The sequence below is a fragment of the Melospiza georgiana genome, chromosome 19 (genome assembly GCF_028018845.1).
Source record: "Melospiza georgiana isolate bMelGeo1 chromosome 19, bMelGeo1.pri, whole genome shotgun sequence".
NCBI lineage: Eukaryota > Metazoa > Chordata > Aves > Passeriformes > Passerellidae > Melospiza > Melospiza georgiana.
Window position 1 is genome coordinate 8469069 of NC_080448.1, and position 26247 is coordinate 8495315.

General features: G+C 47.5%; 1 protein-coding gene across 1 annotated transcript in view; it reads left to right on the forward strand.

Moving 5' to 3' along the window:
- LRRC75A (leucine rich repeat containing 75A) overlaps positions 1-26247 on the forward strand; it is a 62428-nt gene that overhangs the window by 17488 nt on the left and 18693 nt on the right. Inside the window, exons 2-3 of the mRNA XM_058037363.1 lie at positions 9967-10095; positions 23652-23764. Of these exons, the coding sequence (XP_057893346.1) occupies positions 9967-10095; positions 23652-23764 (242 nt within the window). The remainder of the gene's footprint in view (positions 1-9966; positions 10096-23651; positions 23765-26247) is intronic.

Here is a 26247-nt window from a genome sequence, read left to right on the forward strand (position 1 = left end):
CTGGAATTTGTCCCCACTTAACCACCCAGCATCACAGCACTGATGTTATTATGCAAAGTGTAGATTATTTAACCACACAAGGTTTTTTTAATTTATTGATTTGACGTTGCTTTGAATCCCATTACAGAGATCTGCTTTATTAATGGACTTTGTCCATGCTCCAGATTAACTGGGGATGCTGGATTTGCAAATGAAAGAATTGGAATTCATGTTGTCCATATTAATTACTTGGGTGATGCTGGCTTCCTTGGGGAAACCTTTCTTTTTATTCCACTCCTGTTGCTTTGTCTTAATTCAGAAAATCAGTTTCGTGCTGTGGGATTGGGTTGGTTTTTCTCCTTTGCTGGAATTCCCTTTTAACATTTAGGAAGATATTAAATGGTTTTATGGAATAGGCTGCTCCTGAGGATAAATTTTAATGCAAAAAAGGGTCAGGGAGCTTTTATTTCAATGTTTTGTTCAACCCCACTTCCTCCTCTTTTGCTTTGTGCTAAAATCTCTCTGTATCTTGTTCCTTCTAAATCTTTGCCTTGCAAAATCTCCTAATTCCTGCAGCCAGATTCTTGTGCTGAGTAATTCCACTCTCTTTGCTGGTAAAAATCCAGGATATGCCTGGATTTTGGTGTGTGCAGGTATTGCTATTGATCCAAACCCATTTTTTCCCTGTGTTCCCCCCCACCCAGGCTCCTGCAATGGTGTAAATGAACCAAAAAAAAAAAAGAAAGAAAAAAAGGTTTGGCATGATTTTATAGGAGTCAGCTGTAATTTGTTCACTTAAATTGTCTTTTTGTCATGCTTGCATTATTCCACAGCAGCCAGTTTGGAGAGTTAATTGAATATTTGTGTCTCTCAAAGATGCCTTCAATTACTTCCATTGAATAACTCTGGGAGAGAGAGCTGTGATGGGGAATCACTGATGCTTATTTTCTGTAGCAGAAATATCTGAGCCTTTATTCCAGCACCTATTAAAGGATGCCAAAACATTCCTGGAGCCTCCCAGCCCGAAATTCCATCCTTTGGAAGCAGAGTTGAGCATCCATTGAGCATTCACAATGCATCCCTCCATGGCTAATGCAATAATAATCAGCTCAGGCCTTGGAGGTGGGAGCAGCTTTCAGAGAGCAGTTCTTGGGTTGCAGCCTCTCATTGTGTGTGCAGCAGTGGATTGATTTCTGCTGGGTCCAGGAGGCTTCCAGGTGAGGCAGGAACAGCATTATTGATGCTGCAGGTTCTGGAGGAGGATGTAGGAGTGTTTTCCCAGGGCTGGACATCAAAACAAAACCCCTGTATGGCTGTGGGCAATCCCCACCTCAGGATTTATGCTGCATTGATCAATCCCCCCATATTTTCAACTTTTTTTTTTTTTTCCCCTACTGTTGGATTGCAATACCTCTGCTGGCTGAGGAGGGCAAGGGGAGCCACCAAAAGCAACAATTTTGGAGTGGATAAAAAAGCAAATGTGTTGTTTCAAGTGAGATTTGCAATTCCTTGTGTTTCTGCCTGCTCGTGGGAGCAGCAGGTCAGGATGGGCTCAGAGAGGGGTTTTAACCTGCTGTACACCAGGAGAGCCACCCTGGCCTCCTCCTGAAGCCTCTCCTGGTGGCAGCTGCTGGGCCCAGACCATCAATGCAGATTCCTGCCCAAGCAGAGCCTGGCTCAGAATGGATGGCAGAGCCTGGCAGCTCGTGCAGGGCTGTGTTAATTGTGAAGGGAGGGAAATTTGGAGAAGGTGCCTGGGTGAGGGGAGTGAGAGGTGGGGACTCCCCGTGCCCCATTTGCTCTGTTAGACCAGGGCTGAGCTTTCCTGCATTCTCCATCCCCTCAGCCCAGCTCCAGCAGGACCCAGGGTCCTGTCCCAGGCACAGTCCCTGGCAGCAGCTGGGGACCATCTGGCCCAGCTGCAGAGCATCTGTTCTGCCATGCTGGGCTTTCCACAGCCCAGTCCTGCTCCTCCCCTTGTTCCTTCTTCCCTCCAATTCCCCTGAACTCAGAGGACCTTCATCACCTGTGAGACCCCTTCCCCATTTTATAAGCTACAAGAATGTAAAATTTGGTGGATGATTGGTTGATGATTTATGATCATGATTTATATTTTTGTTTGGTTTTTTGTTGGGGGGGGTAGTTGTATGTTTGTTTTGGAGTGGCTATGGAATGATGATGACAGCTGGTTATTGTTTTTGATGCTAGGGAATGTAGGGGAAGGTTAATTGGAAGTGTATTGATGATCAGTGATTTGGGATGAGGGTTTAACAGGAGTGGTGACACCAGAGTCACCTGGGGAAGGGCAGGGGGTGGCAGGATGGACAGCAGCACCAGCCTTGGTGCCTGTTTGGTCCATCCCTGAGGCTGGGCCATCTGGGTGAGGCTTTTTGGACTCTTTTCCCAGCAGAGGTGTGTGCAGGGGTGTGCAGAGCTGGGGTGTCTGGCCCATGGACGTGGGGGTGAGCAGCAGCCTGCACCAAGGGCTCAGTGTTGATCCAACAGCCCCCATCAGCTGGAGGGGTGTGGGGAGCCTGGGCTGTGATTCCAGGCAGGGAATTGTGTGATTGGAATGCTGCTCTTGTCCCAGGAGCTGTTCTTGCTGCAAGCCCAGACACCAGAGCTGTCTCACACAGGCAGTGGAAATGATGAGGGTGAGTGATTCCTCTCCATCCTCTGCTTGTGAACCTCTTCCCCTTTCCTGCAAGGATCCCAGTTCTGCTTTTCTTTTTTCTTCCTGTAAATACTAATTTTAGGGTTGTTTGTGGATTTACTGCTTGTGAGGGCGGGGTGGGAGAGCTGCACACACAAATAAAAATCTTCAGTGGCCATCAGGCATCTCCTGTCACCTCCCAAGGACAAGAGTTGTCTGAGCCTCGGGTTGCCTCTAAAAAAAAACCCCATGGGGTGCTGAAACAAATCATAAAAACCTAACTAATATGGATGGGTGATCAGCTGCAGAGCAGATGGGGCTGGTTTGGGCTGGGAGAGGGGGCAGGAGAACCAGGCAGAGCTCAGTGCTGGGAACAAAGGTGAGAGCAGCACGAGGGGGATTTTCCTGCTCCAGCTGCCTCCACACTGGATGTCTAGGATCAGCTAATTAGAGGGGCTTTTCTTGGCAGGTAAATGAGAGACACAAGCTCATCCAGGGACTGAGTCAGCCCAGCTGTCTCTGAGCAGGATGAATCACCATCCTCATATGAATTGACAGCACACTGAGCTTAGGTGGCAGCTCTGGCTCCTTCCCTGACAGGAGATAATAGGCAGCCTCTCCTCCAGGTCCGTTTTCCAGCAGGGATCTAGGAGGCTTTTGCAAGTGGAAATAAGTAGATTTTTTGCAGGTGGGATCTGGCAGCACCATGTGGTTGAGGCTGGGGCTGATCCTGGGAATCAGCCCTGTGCTGGGGCAGGAATTCCTCTGCAGCCCTGAGAGCTGCTGGTCACAGGGCAAAAGGGATAAGAAATTGAGAAATTGATGAAGATGATGAGAATTGATGAATTCTGCTCCTGAGCTGTGGTTTGGATACTCCAGGCAGCACCTGGGATGCTCGAGGAAGCTCTTTGGGCACACACACGAGGATGGAATGGCAGAGTTGATTAAATTGATTACATTTTCATTTAATGCTTCAGTGCAGAGCTGTGAAGGGGAGGCCCAGCAGCCAGACTGGAGTTAGCAGGGTGGGTGTAGGGCAGGGTTGATGCATGAACCTTTTCCTTTGGGTTTTAGCCAGGAATGTGTGGGGCTCTGGGTGGAGCTGAGGGGGTGGGAGAGTGACCCCTCAGCTGTGCTTTGCTCAAATCCAGCTTTTCCTGCCTCTTCCCTTTGCAGGAGGAGAACTTTGTGGCATCACTGTCCTTGGGAGGGTTCTAAAGAGTCCTAAGGGGCTCCAAAGCTGTCACCCATCCATCTGGGAGCAGCAGCAATAAGTGACAAGTGCCACCAGGAGCCATCTGGTGCAGGCTCTGCGTGGCCAGCAGGGTCCTGGCTTGGGGCTGGAGCCCCAGCTGGAGCCCCAGCCCCAGGCTTGGATGGAAAAGCAGGATTTGGGCAGCTCCTGCTGCTTTGGGAGGGGTGAGGGGATGAGATTTGGTGAGCTCAAGGCAGAGTTGGGTTAAAGGCAGTGGTGGATGGGAATTGTTGGGGTTGTTCAAAGCAAATCCTGGAGTCACCTTGCCCAGACAGAACTTCCAGGCTTTTCCTGGGCTCCCAGTGGCTCTGTGAATCAGCAGAGCTGAGGCCATCCCCATTAAACATCCTCAGGCACTCTCCTGAAGAAATGTTAACTGAGATCTGGCCAAATTCCAGTTGGAGTCATTGCCTTTGCCTGGCAGTATGGAATAAAAGAGCATTTTTCTGCAAATCTCCTATTCTCAGTTGTTTATTATCTGGCTGGCAGCATCACATCTCTGCCCATTAATCCATCTCTCCAAGTTCCTCCAATTGCAGCCTCCTGGAGGGGGTTCAAGCTGCCACCATTTATTATTTGAGTCAGTCTGCCAGGGAAATATTTGCTCCTTCCCTGAAGCATCGACTCCCTTCTCTCACTGCACCCTCAGTGCTTGAATGAGCCATTTGTGGCTCCCAGACTGATATTAACTCTGTGAAACAGAAAATACTCAATTATTATATCAACACCCACATATTTAATGCTGATTTGACTCCAGGCTGGTGGGTGGGACATGAAATGTGCAGAAGCAGTTGCTGATTTTTGTGGAGGTTCCCAGGGTGGCTTTTGGGACCCTCATCCAGGTGTGCTGAGCTCCCAAATGCTGCCTGCCCTCCTCAGAAGTGCAAATTGCAAATTTGATTATCTCTGTGTGCCTGAGGGCTGGTTTGTCCCAAAATCTCTTGTGCCATCATTACCTTTGGGGTGCTTTACTCTTCTCTCAACCAGAAATCAATTCCTGCCTCAAAAATCTTTTTTGGGGAAGAGTAGGAGGACGTGGTTGGGTTTTCCTCACAGGTTGTGTCCAAAATGCAGAAAAACACAGGGCTGAGTCACATCTGAGCTGACCTCCCTCCCCACACCAATCCCACTTGCTGGAATCATTTTTCCCCAGATAACTTGGAGCAGGTGATGGATGGAAAACTGAATTAATCCTTCCTTCCTTCAGTGCCTGACTCTTGTTTACAGCACCAACCTCCCTGCTTGGAAATTCAGGAAAATGCTGCCCTGATTTTAGTGGAGATAAAGGAGTTTTGGAAGAGGTGCTGGCCAAACCAGCAGCTCTTGGGATATTTGTGAGCAGCTGTGATGAGGTTTTTTTTTTTTGCACAGGAACCTCATTTGGGCAGCAATAATTTGGTGTTAGTGAAAACAACAACAGCAGAAGCTGCTTTCCCAATGACTCCTCACAGGGACCTGCTGCATTTCCCCCTAATTACAATTCAATTTGCAGTGATAAATAGTTTAATAAGCAAGAAATGGGCTTGGCTGTGGTTGGTTATGGCTCTGTGTGGCCTGGGGGATGCTGAGATTGGTGGAAACACAATTTGGAGCTTCCAAAGGCTTAAAAAAAACCCCCAAAATTTGCAGTTTGGACAGCAGAAAGAAAGAAGTGATTTTACATGAGGGAAAGAAAAGTTTTCCTTGCAGAGTGATGGGTGAGCTCTGAGTTTTGGGGGAAAATAGATGTTTTTGTGGGTTTGCTGCAAATAACAGCTTGGGCACAGCATCCCTGTGCCTCTCACTGGGCTTGGGGTTTTGTTTTCAAAAATAATTGGGGTTTTTTTAGACCTTTCATGGCTGTGGCTGGGGAATTTCTATTGCTGGCTGCTGGAGGAACACGTTACATTTATTTTCTGCTGGATTTTTGGATATAAATTTCAAATTCACCCCTCAAAGTGGGGTAGGTGGTTGAGGGTTTTTGTTTTGGTTTTTTTTGGTGGGTTTTTTTTTTTTTTTTTTTTTTTTTTTTTTTTTTTGCTGGGTTTTTTGCTGGGTTTTTTTGGCTTGTTTTGTTTTTTTTTGGGTTTTTTTTTTTTGTGTGGATTTTTAAAATTTGTTTGGGTTTGGGGGTTTATTTTTTGTTTTTGGGTTTTTTTTTCCTATTTTTTAAAACCTGATAGCTTTACACTGCTACATTTGCAGAATATTCCTCCTGTGGAGGCTCAGCTGGTTGATGACAGGAAATTTTCCTTCCAGTGGATAAGGATGCATCAACGATTTCCATTTCAGCTTCCTAAAGCTGGAAACAAATGGGATAAACTGCAGAGAAGTCATGGATGATTTCTATTTGAAAATCCCCCTTTTTCCTGTAGAGATGTTCCCATTTTTCTGCCACACCTGGACAAAGCACCCCAGCAGAGTTCAGGAATTGGATCCACTCCTGAACACCCATCACGCAACTCAAGTTTGCCAAGCAAGTCCAATGTCTGCATTAGGGGATACTTTTGGTGTGTTTAATACCTGGGAACACTGTTTACAAGCTTGGATTTTTTTAAGATAAAGACATTTTTGGGCAAACAGTAGGTTTTATCAAGGGAGGTGTGTGAGGTGTCCAAAGATTTGAATTTCCACTTGATTCTAATCAGAAATTCTATGGGAGCTTCATAAGTAAAGTATCACTGTGAGATAAAAACAACTTTGGGTCCTTTTTCTTTGAATTTGTACTGAGGTGAGCCAGGACAGGCCCAATGTCCTCATCTTTTCCCTTGTTCTGCTCTCTCCCAGCAGCTTTTAGAGCTCTGTGGAGGAGAAGAGCACTGGAGGCACCTGAGCCTGCTTGAGGTGACCCCTGAGCTGATCCCAAAGGCATTGCTGGGCACAGGGGGCACTTGCTCAAGACTAAATTCACCCTCAAATCTGCCCTGAGAAAGCCATGCCTGGCTTATAAACCACTTTAAACCTTATTTATTTAAAATCTGCACTTGCCATCCAGGTAAAATCCGCTGGGAAAAAGGAATGTGCTGAAAAAAAGTGGCTGGAGCCAGATGCTGGGCGTTCCTGCAAAGGCACTGATGGGTGATTTGCTGCTGACAGCATGAACTGGTGTTAAGTTATTAAATTGCAGATGAGCTCATCACTTGGCCTCGAACAAGTTTCAGCCTTCAGGGGCTTTAAAATATTGTGTGTGGTGGAAAAGAGACAGTGCTGGTGTGGCAGAGAGGGTTGGGGAGCAGCTGAGGAAAACATCTGTGCCTAAAAAATGGGAGAACCAGGAGGGAGCAGGGAATGCTCCACGTGGGAAATGTAAAGTTCTCCCAGCAGAGAGGAGGAGAAATTCTCTCGTTTATCAGCTGGAGTTTTTCATTGTAGCCGAGGAGAAAATGGTGAAGAGTTTTGAGATGCTTGAAGGGGCAAGATGCTGAGCCTGGTTTGGTTCTGAAGGTCCCAGTGAGTTGTCCCAAGTCCCCAGATTGGCCCTCTGGTGTTTGTCACAGATCAGGGACCAAATCCAGCTTTTATCTGATATTTGCTTGATCCTAATGCTGAGCTTTACTAAACTGGGAAGGTGACATCCATGCTAGAAAAGTGGGAGTTTCCTTTGAGCACCTCCCTCCACAATTTCTATTCTTCCTCTTGCAAAGAAGCCCAGGGTCTCTCCAAACTGAGATTTTTTAAAGTACAAAAATAATATTTTGTATAAATTTGTAAATATTAATTATTATAATATATATAATTTGTATACTATAATTTGTAAATAGAAATTTGTATAATATATATAATTTTTATACTATAATATAATCTGTGTAATTTGTAAATAGTAATTTGGCAGAAGCCGTGAGACAGACCAGAAATCAGTTTGGCCACTTGATTTTCCCAGCTGGGCAGCCTCACACGTGTGTGGTTTTTAACATTCTCCTTTTTTACTAAATAACCTGTTTGCAGTCAAGGAGTTGCTGTTAACTCAGGCAGTGCTGCCGGGCTGATCCTAAAAATACCAAGGAAAGCAGTGGGATAAACACTTGTCACCTCGTTTGTGGCCTGAGCTGCAATTGCTGTAATGTGAGATCCCTCGGGCTGTTGTGTCTGAAGGCTCAATGGATTTTTTTTAAAGTGTGGATGTTTATTTTCAACCTGTCTGAAATCACAGAGCATCCACACCTACAAGCAATGTGCTTTCCCGTGGGGATTTTGGGGCTGGAGCATCTCTGACCTCAGGACGAGCTTTAATTTATTGGCAAAATGTTATTGGCTTGTGTTTGTCAGGAGGAAATTCTTTGTGCCAGGTGCCACCAGCTCCATGGGAAGCAAAAGAAGTTCAAAAAGGAATAAAAAGATTGTTTGGGTATTATACACACGAATATATTCGAGGTGAAAGGAGCACGCTGTGTATAACCCTTCCCCTCACGTGTAATATGATGGATTCCACACGGGGAGTTCTCTGATAAAATTCCTCTAATTATTCAATCTGAGAAACACAAACCATAGAAATCAGCCTTGGAGGGGGCCTCAGGAGGTCTGGCCCATCCCTGGGGCAGGATCAGCTCCACCTGAGCTGCTCCTGACTCCACCTTGTCCAGTCTGGCTCAGCTTCCACTCCCTCCCAGTCAGTCTAACCCAGCATTTTCCCTTCCCTCTCTCCAATCCATCCTCCAGTTTGCAGTGCTGCAGTTTTGGGCTCCTCCCTCCCTCCCTATGCACAGCAGCCCCAGAACTCCTCCAGTGTGGTGGTGTTCACAGGAGTCCCAGGATGAGGGAAGAGAGGAGAATCTTTATTTCAGAGGAGGACAATCTTGTTTCAGAGAGGACTCCATGTTTCAGAAGGCTGGTTTATTTTTTTTATTAATATATTAAAAGAAAATGATCTATTAAAACTATACTAAAAGAATAGAAGAAAATATTTCATCAGAAGGCTTGCAAGGAATAGAAAAAGAATGGAATGATAATAAAATCTTGTGACTAATCAGAGAGTCTCAGACAGCCAGACTGTGATTGGCCATTAATTAAAAATAATCACATGAGACCAATCACAGATGCACCTGTTGCATTCCACATCAGCAGATAATCATTATTTACATTTAGTTTCTGAGGCCTCTCAGCTTCTCAGGAGAAAAAAACCCTAAGGAAAGGATTTTCCATAAAATGTGTCTGTGACACTCCAGTGCTGCATTTATCCTCCAGCTGCAGCTCTGTGTGTGATGTTCTCTGGGGTTATCTTGCATTTTCTCCTGTTGCAAGTGTGTCATTGACTCAGTGGGTTTATGAGGCTGATCCTGCAGCCCTAAAGCCTCTTTGCAGAGCAGGTGAAGGCCAGGAGAGCAGCTTCCCTCAAGGTGACACAAGGTGTCCCTTCCCTCTCTTTGTCACCAAAACTGCAGTGTTGTGGTGTGCTGTAATGTCCCATTTTGGCCTTCCAGGTCATTCCCCCAGGTGTGCCTATGCCTCTCTCCCTTCCCCCTTGCCCCCATGCTGAGTGAGTCCTGTCAATCAGGCTGAACATTCCAGCAAGGCGTCGTGTGGTTGGTCAAGTTCAAAGGATGCCCCTCAGGCCCAGGGGTCATTGGCCTGTCTGGGTGTCATCTTCCCCTGAGACCCTGCCCCTCTCACCTGGTTGGTGGCTCACCTGTACCTCCCCTCCCCCTGTCCCTGAGCTTAAAAAGGTGATCAGAGCATGCGGGGGGATTCTGTTGGAGCAGTTGCTCACGTTCAGACCTCTGTAACCATGGAATAAACCTCTGGACATTAAACCCTCCAGCAGAATCCTCTCCTTTTTCTCTTCACCATCGCCTGAAGCCATTCCTCCTGAGGTAAACGGGGTTCCTAACAAGCCTGGACTTGTTCAGTGCCCAGCTGCAACCACCAGCGAGCCAAGGTATCTCTGGGGTGACACAGCACAGCTGCTGCCTTTGGCCCAGCAGCGAGGGTCAGACTGGCCCAGGCACAATCTAACTGGGAATACTGCAGGACAAACAAAAACCCTCCAACAACATTTTCAGTGGGAGCTGCTGGGGATCATTTCCTCCTGCAGTCAGGGCTGACTTTAAGAACCTTTGACTTTTCTGTCCCACCTAACCTTGCTGCTTTGCCCTGTTTCCTGCAGGATTTAGGGATGGAGTCCACCTCTCTGGATGATGTCCTCTATCGTTACGCCAGCTTCCGAAACCTGGTGGATCCCATCACCCACGACCTCATCATCAGCCTGGCAAGATACATCCACTGCCCCAAACCAGTAAGTGCCATGGTCTCCTCTCATTTTGTGCCTTGACAAACTGGGAATGTGGAAAATCCTCCCAGTTCTGGGTGGGTCTGGACCAAGAGGATTGGGTTTTCCAGCTGAACAAGTGATATTCTGCTAATGTTGGTTCTCCTTCTGGCTTGTGTGTGGCAAGGGATCATCCATGGTGGATGGACCTGCAGGCATCACTCTGCTGTATTTGCTGCTAATAACAGGTCTTTAATTTCCTGTGAGAGTGTCTGAAGGGATGGAGTCATTCACTGCTGCTTCTTGTGGATGTTTCACTCAGTTATAGCCTCCACCAGTGTTTGAAAAGGAGGGAAATTGCTTTTTTTTTTAAGCATTTACAGATTTCTTTAATGTTATGAGGCAAAGCCACAAAGGTGCTGGTGTAGGTGTGACTCTGAAGGGCTTCATAAAACCCTCACCCACAGTAAAAGGTGCTGGGAAGGGTGGAGAGGACACCAGGGACCCAAATCTCCATTTTCAGAGACAAGGATGGCTCTCCATGTCCTGCAGCGTGAGATCGAGATGGAGCCACACCCCTGTGCTGTGCAGGGACATCCATGGATCCCTTTTCCTGTGGAGAACAAAATCCTTTCCTTCCTCCTCCCCCATGGGCTGGGAAAGTGCAGAAAGCTGCTCTCTGCTCTCGTGCCGGGCGTGTTTCCAGCAGAGAGGCCCCGTTCCCCTGCTGGGCCTGTCCTGTTCCAGAGCCCTGAGACTGAGCTGGTTCCTCCTCCTGAGGGTGAGAACCATGGGAGGAGAGCTCTGGATTCCCCATAAAAACACCCCGAGGCCACTCCTGGGCCTGGAGCTGCTCCAGTGCTGAGCTCCTGCTCTCCCCTGTCCCCCTGCAGGTTTCTGTTGGCACCAGAGGCTGTGCAGGAGGCAGTGCCAGGGTCAGCAGGGAGATGCAGAGTCCTCGTTGCTCTGCTCAGCCCTGTGGGGCACATCTGGACAGCTGTGTCCAGTTCTGGGCTCCTCAGGGCAAGAGGAGCTCGGGACAATGAGGATGAAGGGACTGGAGCATCTCTGAGGGAGCTGGGGCTGCTCAGCCTGGAGAGGAGATGCTGAGAGGGGCCCCCATCCCTGGCTGTGCCTGTGTGCAGGGACCCAGCAATGGGACAGGAGGAAAGGGCAGGAACCTGATGCCCAGGAAGCTCCACCTGAAAATGAGGATGAATTCTTCCCAGTGCAGGTGAGAGCTGGAGCAGATTGTCCAGAGGGGGTGTAGAGTGTGGAGCCTCCCTTCCCTGGGAGCTGTCTGGACACAATCCTGGCCATGTGCTGGGAATTTAGGGCCTTCCAGCCTGATAATTCTGGGATTGTGTGCTGGCAAAAACCCAAATGAATCAGCCTGTGCAGCACTGAGGCTCTCACTCTGCAGGAGAGACTTTTTGGATGCCCTTGGTGCTCTCCACATCCTCTGCACAGCTCAAAGCACCACACCAGGGATGGGATGGGATGGATGGATGGATGGATGGATGATGGAGGGATGGATGATGGAGGGATGGGATGGGATGGGATGGATGGATGGATGGGATGGGATAGATGGGATGGGATGGATGGATTGGATGGATGGATGGATGGATGGATGGATGGATGGATGGATGGATGGATGGATGGATGGATGGATGGATGGTGAGGGAAGCAGGGGTTGTGCAGGTGACAAAGAGCAACCCCAGCAGTATCAGGGCTGTGCTGCAGCTCCTCATTGGTGGCTTTGCCTTGCTCAGCTTTGGGTGCCACTGGCTGTGCTTTAAACCTTTTTTTTTGTTGGTTTTTTTTTGGCAGCTGAGTGAAAAGTAACTTCATCCCAGTGTTTCGTGGTGGTTTCCTGAGATACTGATGTTCTCTAAGTCCCCAGAAAGTTGCCTGCTTTAGTCACCAGGGTTATTTTCCAGCTCCCAGCCCTCTCTTCCCCCAGACTGACTTCACTTTGACAGAGCCTTGGCACGATTTGTGAGAGCAGGAGAACACTCAGGGCCAGGAGTGCTGCAGAAGTTTTGGCTTTTGCTCTGAATCCTGTGCCATAAATATACATAAATCTATGTGTTGAGGCAGCTGGGAGTTTGTCCTTATCCATGCAGAGGTGGATGGAGCTGGCCTGGACCCTGGTCCCTGTTAACCTTCTCTTTTAAATGTGTCCAGGGTTCTGGGGTCCTGGAGAGGCTCTCCTGCCTCTCTGTACATTGCTTTTTTCACTCAGCTTCTATTTATACCACCCTCAGCTTAAAGGTGACCCCTTGGTCTCTCCTCTGAGCTAAAATAAAAGTTGAATCATTTTTCCAAGCCCTGGGTAAACACAGCCTGAGTCTGTATGGCCAGGAAAACCTGGCCTGGGCTCCCCAGCGTGGCTCTGGAGCTCAGGGGGTGCTGATTGCAGGCAGCAAACCCAACCCAAAAGCTGTAACTTGTGCTGGAGGAGGCTGGAGTGCTGTGCAGGAGGAATTTGGGAGGTGGAAATGTTTGGGTGAGCTTTGTGTGGGTGTCCAGGCAGTGCTGCAGGGCTGGATTGCTGCTGAGGTCCCAGCCTGGCCTGTTGGTTGGGGTGTGAAAGGAGCCAAGGAAAAATCTCCTTCCCAGATCCTTTGGAAGTCAGGGCTTGGATTTGGTCCCATCCCAGTGTTCAGTGCTGTTCAAGGAAACCCAGGTCCTGGAGTGCAGCTCTTGTCACCTTTGGGGTTCCTGAGGCTTGGAAGTGGCAGATTTGCTGTTCAGGAAACTCAGATTGTGCAGGAAGTTTTCCAGCAAGGAAAGGGGATCAAAGACATCTGAACAAGTGTCTTCTCCCCCATGGCCACTCTTTTATCTCCCTGCCTCTCTCCTTGTGGGAAAGGTTCCTTGGAAAGCAGCTCAGCTCCAAAGCCATTCCCAAAACCCAGTGCCAGCAATCAGTGGGTGCTGCCCTCAGGGTGATGTCTGTCTGTCTGTCTGTCCCCACGGGCAGGAAAAGGGGACAGAACACCCCAGCAAAGCCATGTGCTGTGGGATTGCAGCAAACCTCCTGCAGCTGCTCTGGTTTGGAGCTGAAAACGCAAACTTTGAGTAAGGAGTGAAGGGCCCCCGTGAAAAATTCACAGCTCTCCGTGCCAGCAGGGATATCTGGCCCTGAACTGTTGGAAAATTGAAGCAATTCCTTTTTTTCCACACACCAAAGCCACGTGTGTGGATGACTGATGGCTGAGATAGGGAGTGAGTCAGGCTTCCCTCCAGCTTGGGGACTTGGATTTGGGATAAGCACGGGGGGAAAAGGGAAAGTGGAGCCTTGGGCAAGGCTGGTTTGGGGTTTGTGCCTTTGTGCTGTTTCACTGCAACCCCTGGGATGTCCCTGGGAGCTCCTCCAAGCCCTGAAGGTTGCCCAGAGTGAATTTTGGCTTTGCTGATCCCCATCCTGCTGCTTTCTGGCAGGGCAAGGCTGGCAGAGCAGCTTAGCAAAGCCCCATCCCAAAATCCAGCTTTGCCTCGCCATTCTCCTGCAGCTCCTGGGCAGCAGCTTCTTTTATTAAAAAATAAAACAAACCATCCCAAAATCCAGCTTTGCCTCACCATTCTCCTGCAGCTCCTGGGCAGCAGCTTCTTTTATTAAAAAGTAAAACAAACCATCCCAAGATCCAGCTTTGCCTCGCCATTCTCCTGCAGCTCCTGGGCAGCAGCTTTTTTTATTAAAAAATTTAAAAAAATTCCCAAAATTCAGCTTTGCCTCACCATTCTCCTGCAGCTCCTGGGCAGCAGCTTTTTTTATTAAAAAATGAAAAAAAAAAATCCCCAAATCCAGCTTTGCCTGGCCATTCTCCTGCTCCTCCAGGCCTCAGGTGGAAGATGTGACCCTGTTCAAACACCGGGGAGTGAATTTGGGCAAATATCTCAGGTTGGGATTATCTCAATTTTGAACATCATCTTCATCTTCCCCACTGAAATTCAAGATAAATGGGGACAGGGGGAGTTTTTAAAGCTCTTCTAAGCAGCTGGAGAGTGGAAGCAAAGTGGATTTTGCCCTGGGTGGATGGAAGCTCTGTTTTCTTGTCATTTGAGCAATTTCTGTGTGGCTTCTTCCAGAGAGGAAGCACCCTCTATTAGGAAAAAATAAAAAAAGGAAATAAAGAAATAAAAGCGAAGAGTTTTTGTAAATAGGGAAGGTGCCAGGAGGCTTTGCAGTGATTGCTCTTCCTCGATGGCAGGGACTGGGATTCCTGGCCAGAGTCCAGCAGGCGATTATCTCCCAGTTTGAGCTATTTGGGGATTTCTAAGAGCTTTATCCCACCCTTCCCATCATCAAAGAGCTGTTGGGTAATTTGCTAAATCCTGCTGATTTCTCTGTCACTTTTCCTTTTTCCCCTTGCCATCCATCCTGGCCCAGCACAGCTCCTGGCTCTGCATCCGTGTTTTGTATCTGCTTGGAGCCCTTGGAAGTGAAATTTCCCTGCTGCATCCCGGAGCTGCTGCTGGGAGAGCTGGGGTGCCCCCGACTGCTCCTTCCTCACCTCTTTTTCTCTTAAAAAAATACAGAAAATCCCCAGTTGTGCTGCAGAGCTGAGGTGGTGAGTGAGCTGCCCTTTCCCTGGGATTCACATTAGCAGGGACTGGATGGGAGAGGGTCCTGCCACCCCTCCCCAGGCTCCCAGGGCTGAGAACCCCCAGGGAATGACAGAAATGTCCCAAAAATATCCCAGGGACACTCCTGCAGCCATGGGGGGCTGGCCTGGGCTCTGCTTCCCGTGGGATCCCAGCTGATCCAGGCTGGGAAATGCTGAATTTGGGACATAAATAACCCAAAAATTCACATCTGGTTTCATCCTGGGAGAAGAGAGGGGACAGAGGAGGGTGAGTGGTGCCTGCTGGGATGAGACCTGAGGTTCTAAGGGCGATTTTCCCTGAGAAATTCCAATTTTCCTCTGAATTTCATCTTGCCTGTGCATGCTGAAAGGGAAGGCAGTGCCATCTTTCAGGAAAGGGAATGAAATCTTGAAATCAGAGGACAGAGTGGAACAAACACTCCGGAAAGGAGATATGATCAAGTTAAAATGAAATGGAAAAAAAAAAACCCCAGAAAATCTGAAATGGAGTGACTACAACAAAATACACTGAGAGGAAATGAAGTGCAGTGAAAAGGATCAAAAATTATTCCCATTGAATTCCCTAAAATCAGGGAATAAAGGTAAACAAAGAGACAAAAGAGAAACAGAAGAAATGAAATTTCAGAAATGAAACAAACCTGATACAAAGTGAAACAAGAAAAGCAAAATGGGATGACATGAAGTGCATAGCAATGCCCCATTGATCCTCATTTAAATCAAGATTTCATTCCCTTTCCTCAGAGTGCCATCATCCCCCTGAGCACTGATTCCAGTGGGTGTTTTTCCCTTTTTCTCTTGTGCGCCAGCTGCAAAGATTAACCTGTTGTTTGCTGAGATATTTCCAGAGTAATGAGTAAATCCAGAGCAATCCCTCCTGGATTTTTAGTTGTTCATGGCAGGATACAGATGGATTTGGCATTAAAATTTCGCTGCTCCAGTGACCTTTCCAGTGGCATCTGAGTGATCTTCCCATAATGATTTTGTTTGTAGCACTCAAGTGGGTCCAGTTTAGGATGCTCCAAGGCCTCCCCCCACACCTCAGACAGGTTTTTAGGGCCAGGAAATGCAGCACACACCTCCCTGCCATTCCCCACCCTGCTCCCATTCCTCCTTTTCTATGGAAGCTGAGCTGGGTACCCTCCAGCAGCTCTCAGGGAAGATTTTGATATAATTTTTTTTTTTTTGCAATTTTATCTTCCATGTCCCCCTCAAGGGCCATCTATCACCTCGGATTTTATTGCCTTCTCTCTCTAATTGCTTCTCTGAAGTCCAAGTGCAATATTACTGCAGGATCCTGTGGAACAACTTCCTGAGCTGCTGCAATCCCCTCAATCTCCTGCTCCTGCCTCTCTTGATAAGCCCTATTGTACACTGATTTTCATTTTGGTGTGTCAACACCCAGGCTGAGGCTTTGCACTTTGGCCTTTCTGCAAAGCACATTGGGGGAAAATGTGCAGAATTGGGTTCCACTCCTTCCCTTTGTTTCTACAGATTTTGCCTGTCAGTTTTCTGCCACTTCTGCCTTTCTGCAGCTTCAGCAGCTCCTAATTTGGGTTAATTCAGGGTTTAATTGCTGGGTCCTTGGTGCTCTGTGGTTGTCCTTAGTGAGCACTCAGTGCTGCTGGGATGCCCAGGGGTTTGTGGTGGCAGAACTGGAATTTTAAGAGTTGCAAAGGAGCAAATCCTCTGCTGAGAGCTCCAGAATTAATGTGGTTGGTGTTGGGGGAAGTGACCACCCCATCCCTGCAGCCAGGACGTGAGGGGCAGCTGTGACAATCCCACTCTTTTGGGGTTTCCAGCTTTGCTAGATTTACCTGGAATCAGAGGATTTTGGGGTTTGCTCAATCATGAAGTTAAAACAGTTGCCATGCTCAGTGTTGGGCTAATTTGATGAAAGCCAAGGGTTAATGTGCCCTCCTGGAGATGGGCCGGGCAGGTCCCCTCAGGTGACACAGCCTGGCTGTCCCTGCAGGCCCCTCCTGCCCACAAGTGCAGCCCAATCCCATTTTGCACCAGTTGCTGCCTTTCCCCCTCATTGGGTTTTATGCTGCTGTCAAGCAGGACTCCACAAAATGTTAATTTTGCCCTGGCACGGAAGCCCTGCCATCTGCTCCAGGACACCTTCAGCTGCCAGGGTGCCAGGCTGCTCCAAAAAGGTGCTGAAGGGCCAGAAGTGCTGCTCAGGGTCTGTATTCTCACCCTGCCACGCAGCTAATTACAGCCACAACCTTTAATTATTCCTACCTTTTTCAGTGCAGTCCTCACCTGCTGACCTGGGTTTGGAATTTCCCTGGATGGGTTTGTAGATGGCTTTGGGTGATGGATGGGGGTGAGTTTTCTGATCAGCATCTCCAAAATTCACCTTCCTGTGCAAAAAAAAAGTTGCTGCTGGATGGGAAATTTAGTGATAAAACCTTCTAATAAGGTTTTATCAAAGTCTAATTTTTGCTTGATTGAAGATTGTTTCTTCTCCTCCTTAAAAAGAAAAAGCAAAACCTTTTTCTTTGGCTTTTATTTATGCTGCTTCAGATTTTACCTCTTTTTCCTCTTTTACCTTCTTCTTTCCTTTTTTACCTTCCCAAGAGGGAAATTTTGGTCAGATTTTACTTCTTTTTCCTCTTTTACCTTCTTTTTTCACCTTCCCAAGAGGGAAATTTTTGTCAGATTTTACTTCTTTTACCTTCTTTAAGAGGGGATTTTTGCTGGTAAAACCTCTATCCAAGCAAACCAGAAGGAAGGGAGTGAGGTTTCTGCTGTGAACAGCATTCCCTATCCAAACAGCATCTGGAGCTGTTTGCTGGGTTTGCATTGTTTCTGTGCAGCTTTTATGTCTTTTATTTCTGTTTCTGTGCATCTTTTAACATTGTCTCAGTAGAATTTCCCACAAACTACAAGGATCTCCTAATATTTGGTGTAGTTTGAGATGAAAACCCCCCTGAAATAGGTGATGTAGGATCTGATTTGATGCTGGGCTCTGACTGTGTGTAATTCCTGTGGCTCCACAGTGATCATTTCAAAATATCACCAAAAAAAACCCCTCATTCTTATTAAAATAGCCTTTATTTAATTGCTTAAGTTCCTCCTCTAATTTGAATTAAACCAGACATGATTTATTTTGAAAAGCTTTTCTGCTCTGAGCTACAGGGTGGTCAAATTGATCAGCCCTAAAGCCACGTTGTCACTTTATTTAGAATTTATTTTTGGGATCTATCACTCCACTATGCCAAATCTGCTTCCCTTTGGGCATCACCCTCATCCTCCACACATCAAATCCTCTTCCCAGAGGAGCCTGAATTGAGGAAAGGGGAATTGCAACAGACTCGTGGTGATATTTTAAGGTGATATTTCAAGGACACCTCCCTGGAGAGCTTTTCCAGGGTCGATTTTTCATGCTTTGCCCAAGGAACTCAGCCATGAAAGAGGAGGGATTTGGGATTTAGGATTTGGGGTGGATTCCTCCTTGCACACCTGGATGGGGCTGTTGGTAGGAACAGTCCCCAATCCCTGCGTTCCCCTCCTGGTTTTTGGGATGTTTTGGGGGAATGGTGGATTTAAATCTTTTCCCACCTCCTGATCTCACAGGATTTGCTGGAGAAAACCCCATTAGGAGTTGCAGAGGGGAATCTGGGACTGGCTGCAGCACAGATGTCTGCAAGCAACAATAGGCTGAGCTCAGCCCCACGCTCTGGAGGCACAGGGGGGAGGGACAAAAAGAAGAAGAAAGGGAAGGGAAAAAGGCAAAGCAGAAAATCATGAGATGACTTCAGCCCCTCGTGACAACATCAAAAGGGAAGAGTCGTAAATTCAGATCCCATTAAAGCCAGGGGGAGCAGGAAAAGCCATTTTGGGGCTGCAGCTGCAGGTTTGGGGTGGGCAGAGCTCTGTCCTGGGGTTCATCCTCTGGGCCCTGGGGGTGCTGGACACGGATCTCCCTCCCTGATTCCCTGAGATCTGGGGGTCCCTGCCGTGTTTGGGGTCTCCATTCCCACTGTGGGCATCTCACAGGGTGTGAATCCCTCACACGTGGGGCCATTTCCACATTTCCTCTGTGTTTTGCTCTCATCCTTTCCAAGCCCCAACTGCAATCCCTGGGGATTTGCTCTCTTTGCCTCCTGCTAATTTGGGATAACTGATTGGATACACATTAAAGCCATTGAGGATTTTCTCCCCTGGAGCTTCCCAGGGCATGTCTCACTGTTTTATGCCTTTGTTTAACTAGATAATAATTCCATTTATCATTGTCAACATTTTTTTTTGTCTTTCAACCACTTGAGGTTTTTTGCTTAATAATCCAGACTATTATCCTATTGTCCTAGCTGATCATCCAAGACAAAAAGAGGAGGATTTGGAAGGAAATCTCTCATTCTCTTTATTTTTAAGGTGTGAAATAGGTCATGTTTTAAGGTTCATTGTCTGCTGAACTGCATGAAAAGCAAAAATCTTGGCTGAGGGATCCCCACACCAAATATTTGCTGGGCAGGAATGGAGGTCCCAGGATAAGTGTGGTTTGTGCCTCACAGCTGCAAATCCTGCAGCATCCAGAAAGGGATGTGGCAAATGTGAAAATTCTTCTAAAGGAACCACAAAAGGAGAGGGGAAAAAAGCCCCTATTTTTAATGGATTCAGGAAAGCCAGGGAGTTCTCATTTTCAAGATATGCAGGACAGCACGTTTTTATTTAAGATTGATTGTGAGTGACAGAAATGTGAGAACTGTGTAATAACGCTGGGGAAAAATATAATAAAATCCTGTTGCTTCCTCACAGCCCCCAGACAATGGCTAATTGTTCTAATTTGGGTCACTCCCCTGCTGTGCTGCAGCAGGAATCCTTCACCAGGGCTCTTGAATCATTAACATTGGCCTCTTTTCCACGGTGCTTGGCCCCAGGGCTCTGCCCATCCCCAGAGATTCTGCTCCTGGAGGAGGAGCAGGGATTCATTTCTCAATGAAAACAAATTAATTTGCTGTCACATCTTTATCACCTCCTTTGAGCTCTCTCTCCTTTTGGAGCAGCCCTGAAATCCACTTTGGGGACCCAAATCTTGCCCATGAGGTGATGCAGGGAGGGCAGGCAGTGACCCCAGGTTCATTTACCCACAGTGGAACCACAGCCCTGCTCATTTCAGGGTTGTTTTCCCCTGGGGAAATCCCTCTGCCCTGCAGAAAAGCCAGGAAGGTGCTCAGGGGTGGTGAAAGGTGCTGGGTGATGCCTCAGCCACGGGGTCAGGACACAAATCCCAGCTCCAGATGTGTAGCTGATGGATCTGTAGGAGCTCAGTGCTCAGGAAAAGGACACATCCCAGCTTTTTTCCCTTTTTTTCCTGTCAGCAGCATCAGCTGGGAAAGCTGGACTCTTGTGTGTGTGTGGTCTGTCCCATCTCCTCAGCCCCACCATGCAGTTTTCCTCCCACAGTTTGAAAACCAGATAAAAAGTGCACATTCCCACCCCCTGTGTGATGTTAGAGGGGTCACATCTTGTGTGAGGCTTTTCCTGTGTGTTATTTCAAGAGAGTTTGCTGCTGGGATTGGGCTCTGGTGGTGAGAAAATGCAATTTTTGTGCTCGGTTGTTGTCCTTTCCATGGAAAAGGCACTCAGGGTTTCCCAAAACCAGCTCTGTGGGATTCAGGCTGTACAGGTTGAGGTTTCCCTGCCCTCTGACCACAAAAATCAGCTTTGTATTGACCTTCCATGAGTGATGTGATGCAGACTGATGGAGATGTGGCAGAAAGAGATTTTGGCCTCAGTTTTGATGTTGTGGGAAGTGCTTCACCCCTGGAAGCAGCAGGATCTGCCCAAAGGGGTTTGTGGCTTTTTTTTCCATCATTCCTGAGGGTGCTGATGGTGCAGAGATGTTATCCCAAGGCAGAGGGAGCATCCCACAGGAATTCTTGCCATCATCACTCCCCTCGTCCCAGTGGTCTCCCCATTCCCCAAGAGGTTCAAACCTTGCCAGCACGAGCTGGGCTGCTTTTAAAGCTGATTTTAAGGCTGATTTTTACACTGATTCCCTTTCCAAACAAGCTCTTGGGCTCAGTCCCACCAGGGTGTGTGTGTCAGCTCCAATTATTTCCTGATAGATTTGGATCAGGAACAGGGAAAAGCTTTTGTTTGGAGTCCTTGGCACAACACCAGCAAAGTCTCTTCTCCTGCACAGAAGTTTTGGGGCTGCAGAGGTTTGGGTAAAAACCTGAAAAATTGAGATTCGTGAAGCAGAGAGTTTGTGGGAATGAGATGTGCAGAAGGAAGGAGCCCAGCCTGTGCCTTAGGAGGGCTCTGAAATGGAATTTTATTTATTATTATATTTATTTTCTTATCACAAAGTTGATAAAGTGTGCAGGAATCATGTGCTCTAAATCATTTATTAAAGCCCCCAAAACAGAAATATCTCAGGATCTACAGGGCTTGGGATGTGAGCTTGTGAAGAAAAAAGGCTGAAAGGGTGGGGATGCCGGATGTGGAGAAAGGATTAAAATATTCCTTGTCCTGCTCCTGTACCAGCATGGATGGGCTGGGTTTGCTTTGGGCTGAATTATTCAGGAATTGGTTTGATGGGAAGTTCAGGCCTGAGCTTCCCTTGGCCATCTGGAAGTCTTAAGGGAAAAAAAAAAACCCTCATCAAAAACCTCAAAAAGCCTCATTGGAGAGGCAAGATGGTCATGACACACCTGAACCAGCAAAAATTTGTGGTATTTTTTTTTTTTACTTTCTCAGCTTTTCTGCATTCCTCTTGTGAATCATTTCACTTCCCCAACACTTCAGCTGGGATAATGCTGGAGACAGCTTGAATTGTCTCTTGCAGGGTTATTTTGGAGGAAATTTGCAGCACAAAATGCCAGCAATGTCCTTCCCCCTCAGGATTTTAACACTGTTTCCTTTTCAACACCGGTTCTTCAGGGAGGCCTCGGAGCTGAAAACCCCCACTCCTCCCTCAGGGTGGATCTGCTGTTTCAGGGGCTGCAATGCTTAAAAATAAAAATAATATTTAAAAAAGCAGATGAAATGAAAGCAGCTGGCACCTGGCAGATAAAAAAAAAAAAATTAAAAAATATAGAGAGGTGTCAAAATCTGTGGTGTTTTCTTCTCATGTTGGGGCGGGTGCTTCCACAGCCGGGAAGGTGTTGCTGGCAGTGTTGCCTTCCCAGAATGTTTTGAGGCTCTAATTAAAGAATTGCCTGCTTTTCAAGGCTTTCCTGAGGGAAACATGAGGTAAAATCCTGCTTTTCTTTATTTTCTCAGTGTTTTCTCATTCCACAGCTTGAGCCTCTCAGGGTTCATCCAGGCCCGGGGTTGGTTTTTGCCACAGGGCCTGCAGTGGGAGAGGAGCTGTGGGGACGCCTGAGGGATGAAATTTGTGGGATGAAAACCCAGATTTTGGGTTCAGCTTGGTGGTGAATGATGTGTTGAAAAGCAGGGGTTTAAATGTGCTCCTATAAACCCAGATTTCCTGGGCAATTTCTGCCTGAAATCCCCTGGCACTGCTGCCCTCAGTGCAGGTGGAGCTGGGCAAGCACCACCCTGGAATTATCAGGGAAAACATCCTGGAATTACCAGGGAAAACACCCTGGATTTATGAGGGAAAAATCAGCTGGAAAATCAGCTTGTGATTCATGGGAATCACCATGATATATCTGAGAACAAACCCTCCCAATTTACATCAAGGCTTCATTCTTACAGTGGAGTCAAACCCCACAAATCCTGGTTGATATTTCTGCCTCAGCCACCTGCAGAGATGTCCTGGCTTTGTGGTTGTTGTGTTTTTTGGTTTTTTTACCCTGAGAAAACCTGCTGTAATTGTTTCCCTGTACACCCCCAAGTGATTTGTCAAAATCCCAATTGCTCCCAGGTAATTCAATATTTATGATGTCTTTATAAGGCTGGTCTCGCTCCACTGATGCAGAGGTGAGGGGGTGAATAAATTGCATAAATTGCATAAATTTCATAAATTAGGGGGCAAAATCTGAGCTCTCAGGGAGGATGTGAAGGCAGCAATAATTGGCTGTCCAGGGCAGAGGAGATACAGAACCTTCCTCAGGATTTTCCCAGAAAATCCTGAGCCATCCCCATGGCTGAGTAGCCCAGACTGACTGTTTACTGTAAGGTTTCATCTTTAATTCCTGTGTCTTCCCTGATGATGTAACATTTTGATAAAACCAGGCAGGCAGCACAAATTGTCGCATTTTGAATCTTTTTTTATCATTATTGATCTTTCAGTCAGGCTCATCGCTGCCTGTGACCTTTCAGAGAGCAAGAGAGGCACTGCAGGATGGGTGGTTGGAATTACTGGAATGCAGATCATCTGTATGAAAATCCTGGGGTTTATTTTATAAAAATAAGGACTGGGTTTTATTTTATTTTACTTTTAGGACCCAAAATTTCTAGACCCAAATCCTTAGAAACTCTCAGAGTTCAAGTTTTCCAAGCCCAATATCCCTTGGGATGAAAATTTGATTCAAAATCGAGAAGACGTTCTTCAAAATCGACCACGTTTCTTCATGTTTTATTTTTCCTAACAATTAAATTTGTGAGATTTTTTTCTCTTCCCAAGACTCCATCAGCTCACAAAGCTGCTGGGAAGTGATTTTGGGTGGTCATGAATAGGTGATGTAACCAAATTTAATCAATCTCTGCCAGATTTTAGTGCTGGAAGCTGTTGTGTGGTGTCGGGTGGTAATGGTGGGATACTAAGAATATGATGATGATGATGATGATGATGATGATGATGATAATAATAATAATAATAATAATAATAATAATAATAATAATAATAATAATAATAATAATAATAATAATAATAGTTCCTGCAGAATCTTAGCACTCAGAGAGGTTTTCCCCCCCTTTCTGGACAGTTTTGAGGGTGGTCCCTCAAGGTTTCCCAGCTCCAGCTGGAGCCGCTCTGGGCTCGGGGCAGCCCCTGGGTGTGATGGCAGTGCTGCAGAGCTCTCACCCCGTGTCCTTTCTGTGTTTTTGCAGGAAGGGGACTCCCTGGGAGCCATGGAGAAGCTCTGCAGGCAGCTCACCTACCACCTGAGCCCCCACTCGCAGTGGAGACGCCAGGGCATCATGAAGAGGAAGCCGCAGTCCTGGTGAGTCCCTGCTGCCTCCCTGTCCCCAGGCTGGCCTTGCCACCCCTCAGGGGCTGGGGACACTGGAGAAGGGAGTTTTCCACGATGGTTTTGGCAAATTTGGGAGCTGCCTGTTGCTCCCTGCAGCCACAGGAGGAGCAAATCCACCCTGCTCAGAGCTGGGGTGTCCCAACCTCCAGAATCCTCCTCCCTCTCCAATCTCACCAGAATTTCCCCCATTTATGGTTCCTTCGTGCTCCCCCAGAGGTGTTTCCCTCTATTTCCATCTTCCTTTCCCTGTTGAACAGCACTTCAGTGCCTGGGGAGGAGGAATGGTCTGGAAAACCTGAGCCATCCATCCTCCAAACATCCCTTGCCTCCCAAACTGCTCCAAGAGCTTCTAATTAGCTGGTAATTAATGTACAGGCACGTGTCACCATGCACACCGTGGCTTGCAGTGCACACAAGGAATTTTGTTGTTAAAAATAGGGAAAAAATAACCCAAATCCCCTCCTCATCCAGCTCCTCAGCAAAGCATTCCCATCTGGTGTCATCCTGGATCCACAGAGCTGAGAAACCTGTGGCTGAGGCTGATGAGAATGGAAAGGGCTGCTTGTTTTCCTTATGTTGGGCATTATATATTTATTATTTTTGCTTAAGGAAGCGAGAAATAGAAACAAAGCTGCAATCTGGGAGAGTCAGGATTTGTATCCAGGTGCTGGCTTGTAGTCCCAGGAGAGTTTTGGTTGTAATGGAGCTGTAGTAGGAATTAATCCAATGAAAAAAATGGGATAGGTAAAGAGAGGGGAGGAACATGGTCACAGGAGGAAAAAAAGACACAAGGAAATAAAGGATTGAGTGGCCAAATAGGATTAGGAGCACATTTCCCAGGGATCTGGCTTATCATCCTCACAAAGTGATGCCCTGAGAGAGCAAAACGTGGAGAAATGTATTTCACTAGCAGCATTAGGAGAAATGTATTTCACTAGCAGTGTTACCCACATTTCTGGTGGGTTTTAAGGTGCATTAATGGCTAAAATCTGCATTTTCCAATAAAGCAGCAGAAACTGGGGGAGTGCTGGAGCTCCCAGGCTGTGTCCTGGGGGCACACGGAGCTGTAATGACCCAGCAGCTCATTAACCCTCCGGGGTTTCCTCTTAATTAGAGTAGGAAATGCTCACCCCTTATCCCCCCATTGTTCAGGTCACTCTGCTGCTGCATCCGAGCTCTTCACAGCCCCCAAACCGCCCGAAATCCTTGGAAATGACAGAACCTCGAGCCCTGCTTTGTGCCCCTCTGTCTTTAATTACCAATCGCCGTCCTTAATCCCCAGCCCGGGATCAGCGCGGTGTGAGCCCAGCCTCGTGCCCGAGATTTGCAAGGCTTTATCTGCAGCTTTTCCTTGCAGCAGCCGGGAAATGGCTGAGGTTTCCCGGGGCTTTAGGGGCAGGGATCAGGTTTTGGGATCGGGTTTTGGGATCGGGTTTTGGGATGAGGTTTTGGCTGCCAGCGAGCCCTGTAGTGACCCGGTGCCAACGTGGGCTGCTGGTTCTGCCCCAGCCAGGCTTTGGAGGGTGGGATTTTCCTGCATTTCTGGTTTAGATGCTCTTTTAGGAGGTGGCTGTGAGTTGAACCCTTTGCTGGAAGGTGAAGTCAGTCTTGTGCTGAAGTCTAAATGCCATAAAAGAGGGATTTTAGAGTGAGCATCCTGCTCTGGGCTGGGCTTTCCAAGTGCACAGTGGAATTGTGAGCTCCCATTCCCAGGTGCTGGCATTGCCCTGACTCAGCCCTGCTGCCAGGTGTTGCAGAAACTCCCCAATATCACAGATTCACCCTTTTTCATGTGTGTGTTGCAGGGAAAATCTCTTTCCTTCATCCACACCCACATATCCACTGCAGGTGGGAATGGGAAGCAGAGCAGCAGCAGCAGGAGGAGGAGGATGGGCACAGAGGATGGAGCTGATTTTTTGGCCAGGCAGAAGGAGAGAGGCTCTGCTTCCTAATCCCAGCTCCTCCCAGGCTGGGTGTGCTCCCTAAATCCAGGCAGACATCCCCAGCCCTGGCACAGCAGCACCCAAACCTCTGCCAAATGACCTTATTTATTTTTTTGGCACGTTGTAAATCTGTCTGGCTCTCCCTTGCTGTCTCCACGCCCTCCCTCGGAATACATTCAACATCCAGGGATGAAAATCGGGGGAAAGCCAACAGCAGCAGGATGGAGGCAGCCTGCTAAAACCATTTCCCTGTGCCTGGCTCTGCCTGGGGACAGGATTCCAGCCCTGGAATCTCCCTGCTCCTGTCGGCATCACAAAGGCAAACCGGGAATCAAAGCTCCTGGGAGCAGGAGGTGTTTCCAGGGGAAACCATCCCTGGGGATATCCCGGCAGGAATGCAGCAGAGAGGATGGGGCAGTGGGCAGCAGCTGAAGGAATATCAAATATTCACGTTGTAACTCCAAATTTACATCAGATAAACCAAATATCTTTCCTTATACACACAATTCT